General features: G+C 33.0%; 1 protein-coding gene across 3 annotated transcripts in view; it reads left to right on the top strand.

The window, feature by feature from the left end:
• Positions 1-13,761, top strand: part of TMEM135 (transmembrane protein 135) — a 254,688-nt gene that overhangs the window by 70,246 nt on the left and 170,681 nt on the right. For 2 of the 3 annotated variants that reach the window (XM_036906972.2, XM_036906971.2), the window contains exon 4: positions 2,006-2,039. The exons of the other annotated variant lie outside the window; for it this stretch is intronic. In XM_036906972.2, coding sequence (XP_036762867.1) covers positions 2,006-2,039 — 34 coding nt within the window. The remainder of the gene's footprint in view (positions 1-2,005; positions 2,040-13,761) is intronic. 3 annotated transcript variants of the gene reach the window in all.

Raw genomic sequence — 13,761 nt, 5'->3', positions numbered from 1 at the left:
AGTAGTATTGTAGGTTTTGAAAATGTAAAGGTAAATGAGATAATCATTGCCTGGTAGTTAATGTTATATTATCAGATATGTGAAAGCTAATGTTGAAACTGAAGCTGGATTGCTGTTGAATATTTACAGAAACAGAATTAGATTAGTGGACAGCATCATATACTGGTTCACTTCATAATGAAAAATATATTACAGGAACTACCACTGAAATTACAGGAACATTTTTATTTTGGTTTTGTCATAAGGAATATATATATTTTTCTCCATATGTAACCAGCTTTCGGTAAGAAAGTAACTTTCTGTGTATGTGTGAAGGATTTAACTTTTCTGCATAGTGCCTCTTGAATGTTGATGTTACTCTACTTTTTCTTTATATAATTTATTTAGAATAGGTACTATTAGAACAGCTTTGATTTACAGTTTGGCAGGAATCGATAAATTGGTAAGGATTAGTAAGCACAATTTCAAGTCATGTATATAAATCATAGAAAAGAAGAACTAAAGGGCATCTTACCATCTTATCAGTGATTTTTAAATTCTTTTTTAGAGGAGCAGTAGAATTCTGTTGTTCTGCTGAGGTGCATTAGGACCTGCTCCAGAGGGACACTGTCTGGGGGGTGATGGCTCAGTGGGTATCATGCCTAGACCTCCTTGCCCTTTCCAGCAGAGTAGCTCCAATATTATGTTTTATATATTGGTGACAAATGTAAGTTTTTTCTTAAATAGTGCTTATGTTTAAAAATATAAGTTAGGGAACTAGTCTTGTCTCATTTTAATGACAAAATTAAGAAGTGCCAGAGAATTAAAGTTAATAGGCACCCCGATTTCTTAACTTCAGTGTTGTGTTCAGTTAAAGCATACTGCCTCCATGTGGCTTTAGTAATATTAAAAATCTTCAGTCTTTTAAAATAATGAATAGGCTATGTTAACTGGACCTGACCTCAAGCAGATATTATTGACAATGTTACTATGAAGAGCTGGCATGATATTTAAGTGAAAATGATCTGATACTGGTACTTGTTTTATATGCAAAGTATTTTTTTCTTTGAATACTAAAAATGTTCCTAAATGAAACTCAGGTTTTTATAATTTTCATAGTTTATTTGAACTCTGCCCTTAAGCTCTTAAAGCATTCAGGATCTCTTTCCTAGAGAATAGGATGTGGTTCATTCATGGTCTCACATGCAGTGTAAGTTAAATGCAGTGATTAAGGGCAAAAAATTGTCCTTATCTTTGAGTTTCTACCTGAATTATCACTAACTTTTCATTAAGTAAGTTTGGTAAATATGCACTTTTTCTATAAAACTGTGTTTATAGAGATTTTGTTTGTCCTTTGGAATTAAAAAGTTCATTTAGTGCCTGACTTCCCACTTAACAATGAAATAAAGCCAGGGTGATTTAGTATGATTTATAATGACGTCTAGGCAGATGCATTGGATGTGAAACAAATAGGAGACCTCATTTCTTTTAACAAGTTTGCATTTGGTTAGAATTTTTCTGGCCTTGACTTTCTGACAAGATGGATTTGTTAAGATTCTTTATTAAATTTAGAACTTCTAGCATAAACATAAACTAACATAGCAAATTGTTCTACTCTTCCTGTTAATAAATATTAGGAAGGCAATAGCAGTTTTCAAAGTTGAGGTATAGTTGTCGTTATGACACTATGTTAGTTTCAGGTGAACAACATAATGATTCAATATTGGCATATATTGTGAAATGATCATAAGTCTAGTTAACAATTACTAGGCAATGGTCTTTTAAATTTTTAAAATATTTTGAATACTTTTAACTAATGACTACTAAACAGAATGTTTAATGACCATTAAGCAGAATTACTTGTAGATTCCATTGAGATCCAATTATTAGGGCACTAAAACTTAATTCAGCATAATCTCCCCCTTTTTCTCAATTCCTGATAACTGTTTTGATAGATTTCTAGAAAATGCTAAAGTAGTAAGTCAAATGATGCTTAATCTCACTCTCTCTTTAAAATTGTTTGCAGGAGAGGGCTGCTCACAATTTATATGGCCAACTTGGTAAGTCATCCTTTTTTTTTTTTTGGCTTATGAGGTTTCTCCATATGCTTTTTAAAACCTTTTTTCTTTTTTCTTTTTTAAATTAAGTTCCCTTAAAAAAGAAAAAAAGAAAAGGAAAGCTACTTAAGTATGAGAATATTTTCTCTCTCTGTTTTAAAGGATAGACTTAAAATGTGTAAAAGAGCTTTGATGCCTTCTTGTTTATCCCTGCCATACATGACGGAATTTCACTTATTTAAGAAGGAAAGTGATTCGCTGTCTTGTGCCCTTCATGACTCTTTCTTCTTTAAGCTTAACTCTTCATCTTTGATAGGATACAAATCTTTCTTTATGTGTACCCTTAATGTCATTTCATACTCTGCTTTTATTGCCAGAAAAATTATTTAAGGATGAGCTTTTATGATGTACATTCTTCTTGGACATCAGGACAGCATTGGTTCTATCTCTGAAACACCGAGTACATTTAATAATATAATTAGCCAGGCTTCTAAATATCTAAGTTTACAAAAAAAAAGTTAATGTTATCCAGTGTGATATTCTTTGTGGTAAATATAAAACCAAGGTTATGTAATTTTCATTGCCAAGTTCAAATTTTAAAAACATATATGAAAATCTTCTAAATTTAATAGAATTGTTATATATAGGATTGATAGGCAACATTGAAAAATTCAACTAAGAAAAAATAATTTTTTTTTTACCTAAGGATAGGTTCTTGAATTCTGTAAGAAGGGAATATAATTCAGAGTTATATTTAGCAACTCATTTCACTTATAAAAGTGTTTAGTTGTTTTTTTTTTACTTACCATGTGTCAATTCTGTGCTATATGCTGTTATCTAAGATAGATACAGTCCTTGTGTTTATGGAGTTTGCTGTCTAGTGGAAAAGTCAGAGTAGAAGTAACAGTGTTTGAAAAGGACTGAAAGATGAGTTAATTACAGGGTGCTGTGGGAACCAAAATAGTGGCACCAAACTATTCTGGGTGCTGCTTTCCTTATTTTTTAAAAATTTTAGAAATGTTATTCCTGCAAACTAGAATGGATTTGAGTTTATTTTTTTTCTTTAAGCTATGTATATACTTTTCTATACTACAACATGGTATACTTTAATACCCAAACACTGTGTGTATTTATATACTCTTACCTTTAAATTCAAAGTAAACCTTTATAAACTTTTTTTTGTGTGTGTTGCCTAGTTTATATTGTAAATTCCTGGAGAGATCTTTGACTTTGTTTGATATAACCAATGTTAGAGAGTGCTCTTAAAATACTGTATTTTTTTTTAGATTAAACTTTTTATTTTGAAAATATCATAGATTCATATGCAGTTGTAAGGAATAATGGAGAGATCTCACATACTATCTGCCCAGTTTCCTCCAATAGTAGTATCTTACAAAACTATGGTAGTATCAAAATTAGTATATTTACATTGATATTTACTGTAGTTAAGATAGAGAACATTTCGTTCACTACGAGCTTCCCGTGCTACCCTTTTGTAGCTATATCCACTTCACTCTTACTCTTACCTCCTACCCCCACCTTTACCTTTGGCAACCACTAATCTACTCTTCATTTCTATAGGCGTTTCAAGAATGTCATATAAATAAAATCATATGGTATGTACTGTTCGTGACTTCCTGTTTCCACTCAGTGTAATTCTCTGGGGATTCATTCAAGTTGTTGTATATATCACTAGTTCATTCCTTTTTATTACTGAATTGTATTCTATAGTATGGCTATACTAGTTTCTTTAACCATTCACTCATTGAAGGACAGCTGGCTTGTTTCTGGTTTTTGGCTATTATAAATAAAGCTGCTATAAACATTCATATGCAGGTTTTTGTGTGAACATGAGTTTTCATTTTTCTTGGATAAATGCTCAGGAGTGCAATTCCAGGTTATATGGTAGTTGCATGTTTAGTTTTTAAAGAAATTGTTAAACTGATTTCCAGAGTTGCTGTACCATGTTGTTTTTGTAGAGTTCCCAATCTAGAATAAACCCTTGAATCTCTAATTCTTTCTAAATGGAAAACCATTTTACTGGGGGGATAATATTGGTCTGTTATACAGATTTATTCTTTTAGAATCCAGATTAATAAGTTTTGGTATTAGAAGTTTTTCAGGTAGTGCAATAAATGAATTGGTCTTTAGTCTTTTGTCAGCTCGTTATAAAGGGTCTGTAGTTCAAAAATGTAATGAAATCAAAGGCTTATCAAATGTATTTTTACTATATTAAAGGAAAGTGAATTTGTACATGATATATTCTGGATACTAATGATAATCTAATAACCTTCATCTTCCCTTTATCTAAATAGAGCCTTTTATTTATACTATTACTAAAGTAAGAGGGTGGTTGGTGGAGAATAGTTAAGAATTTCAATATTTTAAGAGAAATTGAGTTTAGCCTTAAGAAATACTATTCTGCAACTTGATTGTATTGCTTACTAGACTACCTTAAAATTGTTGGCTTATATTGTCAACAACAGAATTTGATATGTTGGGAGGTTTTATTTTAAAACATTTAATATAGTTAGGTATGTGTTTCTGATTTGTAAAGTACATAAAAGAATAAAGAAGAAAGTTAAAAATCATCTGCAATTTTCCCATGTAGTAATCATTAACATTTTAGTGTTTACTTTTTACCCTCTTCCTTCTCCTCCAGTGTACATACATAAATATACAAACACAAATGTGTGTTCACATTATATACTCATTTAAAAAAAATTAGGGGACATATTGTTTTATGATGTCTAGTTTTCATTGCTCATGATATTAAATGTTTTTTGGAAGGTGTTCTCCTAATTTTTCACTTACTTCTTGGTTACACCTTCATTATAATTGGTTTTATATTTAACACATATACACTGACCCATTCAAAATATTGGGAGACAATGAAATAGTAACTATTTGTCTACTAATAATATCATTTTATTAGTTTTGGCTGTGACAGTTATCCATTCCTTCATTATTTTGACCAGAAAATTTCAAAGGCATTACTATGCCTTTGAATGAATACAAAATAGAAAAATGGGTAGAACTGGCTCCTTATTGTCTTTATCATTTTTTTCTTTATTTTTATCAGCAATCATCTGTTGAGTGCAAAGCATTTTGCTAGGTGTTGGGACACAAATATAAGCCCTTATCATGTCCTTAAAATAAATTTATTTTGTGGGAACAGTTATATCTAGATAAGGATTTAAAATGTAAGTAATTAATAGTCCAAGATAGTGTATTTATGTCAAATATGTGGCCAGACAGCACACTCTTTAGAACCTCAGAAAATGGATTTTGCTTTGGGTTGGGGTAGTCAGAGAAGGCTTTATGAATTTAGATAGGACTTGAACCTTGAAGAAAGGAGAGAACTTGGAGGCAACTCCATCTTAGAGTCGTCATTGGTGACTACAGAATGACAGTCTTCCCTTTCCAAGGATTGCCAAGTTGGGGCCAAGGTTTAGGGACAAAAAAAAAAGGATAAGAAACGTTTATTGAACATCTACTGTGTTAGACACTGTAGATGAAATTGGAGTTATCAAAGTAAACAAGGCATAGCCCTTGCTTCTGAGGACCTCATACTTTACTGAGGCAGAGAAATATGTAAGCTAATGGAAGCAAACCTCATCTTTCCTTAGTATTAATAGTTGTCTCAACAGCAACAGAATAGTGTTTGTGCTATGTAACTGTGAATATAAGTGTTGGCAGTTCTGTTTGTGTTATGCTATAATGGGTGGGTGAAGAACTAGAACTATACACTCTAAATAAGGGCCATCTCTATTAATGCTTTCATTATTAAAAGAAGACCTTCAAAAAAAAAAAAGACCTTCCTTTGGTCTCATTATTATTCATGATACTTGTCAGTAACCCTGTTATTAGCCCTTAGTTATTAGACTAGTAGTTTATAGCCTTAATGATTAACTAGAAGTTTTAAAAATCACAAACTTAAGGCAATTGCATTAATACCCTTTTGTAAAAGTTGTTTTCTTGTTTTGTGCTAGTTAGCGTATTTTGGAAGAAAAAGTACAATTTTTAATGTAGTATAGTTTTTAGATTTTTTTGAAAAATTAATAGATAATTTTTTGTTAAAGGGTAAAATGTATAAAAGGTATATAGAAAAGGTGTGAAGTAAAAAATTAAACATTTTCTCTGGCTCCTACCCAAGTTACGGCTATATAATGATAGAAATATTTTCCTGTAGTTAATGTGCCAGAACCAGTTTTCCACAGAACACCAGTGGCTGGGTTTCAACTTTGCCATACTATTACCTAAAAGAGAACACATAAACCCTTGCATTTCCCTTTATTATGTATGTGGGTTGTGACAATGACTGAGGATTCCAGTCTTTTAAAATTCATCCTATGCTGCTAACGGTTATTTAAAATGTGATGCCTATAGCAGTTCACTTCGGTTTAGGTTACTTATAATTTATTACATTTTAAAATCTTTCTGTATGTCCTTTTGAAAACTTCTCTTTGCTATTTCACTTACGTCACCAAAGCATTCAACAATGCAAGCATTTTAAAATTGTAAACATATCTAGTAGGCTTTTCTCTAGCATTTGTTCTTTAATTTTAAACATGTAGTGTCTTTGATTAAAACATCTGCATTTGATTTTTCAAACATAAGGTTTGAAAATGTTGATTCATATGTTTTCTTGTAAGGCTACTTCAATTTAATTCAATTAAGCAGGTATTTATTATATATATCAGTGCTGTGCTAGGCACATGAGGAAACAAAAGAAATATAAAACGGATTGTAAACTAGTTGGAAAAATTTCGCAACTGAATTTGAAAGAAATAAACAGAGTATTAAATTCAAAAAACAATTATAAACATCCTCTCTCAGATTGTCCCCCTAAGCCTTCCCTTTGCATCAAATGACATCAACCATCTATCCAGTTGCTCAGACCAAAAACTTAGGAGTTTTAACTCTTTTCTTCTCCTCATATTCCTGGTTTAATCCACCAGGAAATCTTATTCTACTTCTAAAATATATTCTGAATCGTACAGTTAGTTAACCTCCTCCATAGTTATAACCACAGTCCTAACATCTTTTGCCTGAACTATCTGAACAGCCTTGCTGGTTTACATCATCCCACTCTTGTCTTCCACATAGCAGTCAGTCTTTGGAAATACAAAGTAGAGCATGATGATGATCCACTTAAAATTCAGAAAAACCTTGCCTTCCCACTGTACCCCAGGTAAAATTCAGATGCCTTACAGGCTCTGTGTGATAGCTGCTACCTCTCCGACTTCATCTACTCATGCTATTCATTCTGTACCCTGGCTTTCTCTTTATCTGTTGAACACTTGAAGCTTGTTTTTCCTTTACAGCCTTAGCACTTGCTTTTCTTTTTGTTTCGTAAATCTATTTCCCTAGATTTTTCTCTGCTAGCATCTTCTCCTTATATAGTTCTCAACCCATTGTCACCTCCTGAGAGAGCCCTTTCTTACTACCATAGTTAAAGCAGTTTCCCCTCGCCTCTACTCTCTGACTCATAGTCTTATATTTTCATGGCACTTTATAAGTACTGAGATTTTCTTGTTCGCTTGTTAAATTGTTTTTCTTCCTTCATTGTATATAAGCTGCCTAAGGGCAAGGGTTCTTGCTTATTCATGGCCATATCCCTAATATCTAAAAACAGAGCTTAGCATATGATATATGCTCAATAGAGAATTATTGAATGAATGCAGATTGGGAGCAAATACTGAAAATGGCTCTTCCAAGTTGGTGAACACAATACCTGTTCTTCCTCCACCTCTCTCCCCCACCGTTCATTAGCCCCAGGACCCAAGCCTTTAAGCCAACCAGATGACCTTTTTTTTTCCACAGGAAGGTAAGGAAAGAAGTAAGTGTATCTATCCTCAGCTGAGTTCCTGAGTTCTCTTGTTGGAGGCTTTCTTAGGAGTACCAGAATTAGCGATGATACCCTCTGTTCTTCCTATGATTCTTTCAGTCACACTGAGGAATGTGTTGAATCAACCTATGTGTGTTGTTTTATATGCCTCCAAAGCATTGCTTCTGACTGCTGTGTATTTGTGTCAGAATCTCCCTATCGTATATATGCATTATAATAGCTTTCTTCAGATATATATCAGACATTATAAAATTTACCCCTTTCAGAGTTTATAATCCAGTGGTTTTTAGTATATACACAGAGTTGTGCAGCTGCCACCACCATCTGATTTTAGAATATTTTCACTCACTGCATTTTACTTTTCATTCTTCCAGCAGTGGATATCCAGATTGATTCCTACTCCTCTACATCACAGACAATGTGGTGATGAACATCATTGTATGTGATTCTTGTAAATTTATCTGGGTGTGCAGTGACAGAAGTTAAGAAGATGGATTTTTAGATCATGCATTTTCTGGTAAAAGGACAGAGTGGCTTGGAATGTGAGGAAATTATCCTAGTAGTTTGTTTGGAGGTGCATTTCTTGTTACTTCAGGAGACAAATGTGCTTCTTTGTCCTGTGTTTTTATAAGCCTCAAAGGATTCATGTTTTAGAATTTATGGTTTGCCACATGGAATTAAAGAGACCAGTAACTAAAAGTTTCTGGAAAATCCCCAAATATTTGGAAACTAATATACTTCAGAAGATATCAAAAGAGAAACTAGAAAAATTTTAACTTGAATGAAAAAGCAAACAAAACATATCAAAACCTAGGATATATTTACTGCCTACCTAAGAGGGACTTTTATAGCACTAAATGCCTGTTTAGAAAAATAAGGTTTTAAATAAATGATTTCAGTTTTCCAAGAAAACAGAAAAAGAGCAGTTAAACCCAAAGTAAGTTGAAATAGGGAAATAATATATATTAGAGTGGGAATAAGTGGAAAAAATATTAAAACCAAAGAAAAAAATCAGCATACCCAAAGCTAGTTCTTTGAGAAAATGAATTAAATTGATAAATCTCTAGCCAGACCAACCAGGGAAAAAAGAGGAATGATACAAAGTACCAATATTAGGAATGAGAATTGATATCAAATATAGATTGTACACATATTAAAAGTTACAATAACTTGATATTTGAACAAATTTATGTCCATATATTTGATCAACTAGATGAAATTTTTACTTTTCTTCAAATAGATGAACAACTAAAACTTACTCAAGAAGAAATAAACAATGTAACCAGCCTTGTATTTATTAAACAAATTGTATTTGTAGTTAAAACCCTTTTCCCAAAGAAAATTCCAGGCATAGGTAGCTCCGTTGGTGAGTTCTGTTAAATATTTAAATAAAGAAATAATACCAATTCTACTCAAACTGTGTCACAAAGTTGTTGAAGAGAAGTGATAATTTCCAAATCAGAAGACTTTAGAAGAAAAGTGAACTACAGATCCAGTATCATTCATGAATATAGATACATACTCTTATCAAAATTTGAGCAAATTAAATCCAATATAATTAAGAATAACATATCATGACCAAGTAGGTTTAGCCCATAAATTCAAGTTTGATTTAACATTCAGAAATCAAATTAATGTAAGTCATATTAACAGACTTAGAAAAATGTAATCATCCCTAATGGAGTCAGAATAAACTTTTGACAGAATTCAATATCCATGTCTCATAAAATCTCTCATAAAGCTAGATCAGTGTTTTTCAATCAGTAAGAGTGATTTTCCACCCCAGGGGATATTGGCAATGTCTGGAGATATTCTTGATTCTTATGATTGGGTGAGTGCTGCTAACACTCATCAACTTGAATCCTGGCTTACACTGTTTACTATATTTTGTCTTGATCTCATCTGTCTAATGGAATAATTAACATATCATTTTTTTGTGACTTTTGTGAAGATAAATTAATAGAGTCCAAGAGGAATAGGAAGTCATTAAACCTAGCATTTCTTTACTGTGATAATGAATCTTTCTAATAAGTAAGAAAAGAGGAGTAATTTAAAGGAATGTTTGATTACACAGTTATATTTTTGACAGCTTTTTAAAATATGTATGTGTTATGATAAATGGGTAATTAAGAATGAATAAAAAGTGACATACATTTTAAAATGATAGACTTTGTTCCAAAGAAAAAATAATATTTATGTTATTAGCTGTGTATAGTCATTTTCGTAATGTGTGATCATTTTCCCAAAATGCTTGCCTGAACTCCGATATAAAAGTAGGTTCTGAGACTTGGACCTGCTGCAGATTCCTTATTTACAAATTATGAAACAATGAACGAAATGAATATTGTAGTAGAGATCAACATTAGATTGGATTAAGCAGAAGAACTAATTTTTGAAGTAGAAGATAGGACCCTTGCAATTATCATGTCAGAGGAGAAAAAAGAAAAATGAACAAAAGAGTGAAGAAAGCCTGTGTAAAAAGCAGGATACCATTAAAAGACAAAATCTACATATTACTGAGGTGTCAGAAAGAGAATGCAACAGAAGGTTTCTTTAAAGGAATAATGGGAACTTCCCTCTGGGGAGAGATTTGGACATCCAAGTTTATGAAGCTAATAGGAACCCAAACGAACTCAAAGAGATCTTTGAGAGACAGTATAATAAAACTGTCAAAAATCAAAGCTAAAGAGAGAATTTAAAAAGCAACAAGAGAGAAAAAAATCTTACATACAAAGGGACTCCCCATAAGGCTATTCACAAATTTCTCAGCAGAAACCTTGCAAGCAGGAGAGACTTAAATAGTATATTCAAAGTGCTGAAAGAAAAACTGCCATCCACGAATATTTACCTGGCAAAGTTGCCTTCAAAAATGAAGATGAGCTAAATACTCCAAAACAAACAAAATTTTGGGGTTCATCACCATTAGGCCTACCTTACAAGAAATGTGGAAAGGAGCTCTTCAAGCTGAAAAGAAAGACATTGATTAGTAACATGAAAACATGAAAATATACAACACAATGGTAAAGGTAAGTATATAGTCAAATTCAGAATATTGAAATAGTGTAATATGGTGTTGTGTTAAAATTTTAACTCTAAAGGTTAAAGCACAAAGGTCTTAAAAATAGCTGTGGCTACAAAAATATATTAATGGATACACAGTATAAAAGTGTAAATTTTGACATCAAAAACATAAAATATAGGGGGAGAATGAAAAGGTAGAGTTTTTATAGGTGATAGTAGCTAAGTTGTTATCAGTGTAAAAGAGACTGCTTAATCTATAAAATATTTGATGTATGACTCACAGTGATCACAAGGCCTATAGTTGATACAAAAAGATAAAGAGAAGGGAAACAAAGCAAAACAGTATAGAAAAATCATTAAATTAGATAGGAAGATAGCAAGAAATGAAGAAAGGAACAAGGGAACTGTAAAACAGCCAGAAAATAATATGATGGCATTAGTAAGTACTTACCTATCAATAATTACTTTAGATATAAATGTATTAAATTCTCCAATCAAAAGCCGTATAGTGCTTGTGGATAAAAAGTCAAGACCCAACTATAATGCTGCCTACAAGGTTCTCACGTTAGCTTTAAGGACACACATATGCTTAAAGTGAGGGGATGGAAAAGTTATTCCATGCAAATGGAAACAAAAATGAGCAGGAGTAACTATACTCACATCAGAAAAAACAGATTTAATCAAAAGTTGTCTAACAAGACAAAGAAGATCACATATAAAGTGATCATTTATCAAGAGGATAACAATCATAAATATATATGTGACCAACATTGAAACACATAAATGTATTAAACAAATATTAACAGACAAAAGGGAGAAATGGGCAACAATACAGTAAGAGTAGGGGAGTTAGTTCCCCACTTAACAATGCACAGGTCATCCAGGCAGAAAATTAATAAGGAAACATTGGATTGTAGATGAAATGGACTTGACAGACCATCCAACAGCAGCAGAACACACATTCTTCTCAAGCACACATGGAACGTTCCCTAGGATAGACTATGTATTATGTCATAAAACACATCTTAGCAAATTTAAGAAGGCTGAAATCATATGAAGTATCTTTGCCAATGGCAAGGGAATGAAAGTAGTAACCAAGAACAGGAGGAAAACTGGAAAATTCACAAATATGTGGAAATTAACACACTGCTGATCAACCAAATGGGTCAGAGAAGAAACCAAAAGGGAAATTAAAAAATCTTGAAAAAAAGGAAATACAACATGACAAAACATGAGATGCAGCAAAAGGAATTCTAAGGGGGAGTGTGATATCTGAGTAATAAGATACGCACATTTGGTCAGTCATATCACCAAATATATATTTCCCATGTATATTTGGTCTTCATCCACAGTTCCTGAAAACACTGCAAAGCCTTAAAGGTGAAACCGGTGTTTTGTCATGTTAACAAGAGACTTTGGGACCCCAACCCAAGGGCAGGGGCTGAAGGCTGAATCAGCCAGTGGCCAATAATTTAGTCAATCATCTGTGCAATGAAGCCTTCACAAAACCCGTGAGAAGAGCTCACTCTCTCTGCCTGCTCTGCTCTTCCTGCTCTGCTTGGTTTGATCCTGCTTCTTGGTTGGAGAGAGCTTCTATGCTTGAGGAGCCAGAACGCCTCCATGTGCTGCCGAGCCAGTCCCCAAGCTCTACTAGGATAGAAGCTCCTTTATTTGGGACCTTGCTCTGTGTCTCTTTTCATCTGGCAGTTAACTTGTATCCTTTATGGTATCCATTATTAAACTGATAAACATAAGTGTTTTCCTGAGTTCTGTGAGCTTCTCTATCAAATTAATGGAACCTAAGGGGGAGGTCGTAGAAATCTCCAATCTGTAGCGGGTAGGTCAGAAGCACAGGTAACTGCCTGGGGCTTGTGACTAGCATCTGGAGTCAGGGGTGGAGGGCAGTCTTGTATGATGGAACTCTTAACCTGGGAATCTGGTGCTGTCTCCAGGCAGATAGTATCAGAATTGAGTTGAGTTCTCCAACACCCTGCTGGTGTTTAAGAATTGCCCCTCCCACATATTTACACACAATGGAATCGGGTCCAGGTACCCAAATGAGGTTATACTACTATTACTACTGTGTATAATATTGTTACTGTTATACATATATGTAAGGAAGAAACACACCATCTCATTTGGTGACAAATGTTGTAGGGAGGTATCTAGTGATATACACTTACATAATAGGGCCTCAAACAATCTAACTTTACAACTCAAAGAAGTAGAAAAAGAACAAATTAAGCTGAACTTAGCTCAAGAAAAGAAATAAAGAAGATCAGAGAAGAAATAAATGAAATAGAGACCAGAAAACCAATAGAAAATATCTTCAAAACAGAGAGGTGGTTTTTGAAAAGATAAAATGACAAAACTCTACCAAGACAAAGAAAATAAAGGCTTGAATAAATAAAATCAGCAGTAAAAGAGGAGATGCCACTAAACTACGAAAGATCATAAGAGACTGCTTTGAACAATTATACAACAGATTTGGTAACCTAGAAGAAAGGGATAAGTTCCTAAACATATAAAACTTACCAAGACTGAATCATGAAGAAATAGAACATCTGAACATATCAGTAAGTAAGGAGATTGAATCAGTAATCAAAAACCTTCCAACAAAGGAAATCCTAGAAACCCATAGGGTCACTTGTGAATTCTACCAAACATTTACAGAACAATTAATGCAAATCCTTCTCAAACTCTTTTAAAAAAATTTAAGAGAAAAGGACATTTCTAAACTCTTTTTACAGGGCCAAAATTACCAAAGCCAGATAAGGATCCTACAAGAAAAGAAAACCACACACCAATGTCCTGATCAATATAGATGCAAAATACTCAACAAAACACTAGGCA

The sequence above is a fragment of the Manis pentadactyla genome, chromosome 9 (assembly GCF_030020395.1).
Source record: "Manis pentadactyla isolate mManPen7 chromosome 9, mManPen7.hap1, whole genome shotgun sequence".
In the NCBI taxonomy this organism is placed as follows: domain Eukaryota; kingdom Metazoa; phylum Chordata; class Mammalia; order Pholidota; family Manidae; genus Manis; species Manis pentadactyla.
Note: the sequence above shows the minus strand (reverse complement) of the source record. Positions and strands in the feature narration are given on the sequence as shown.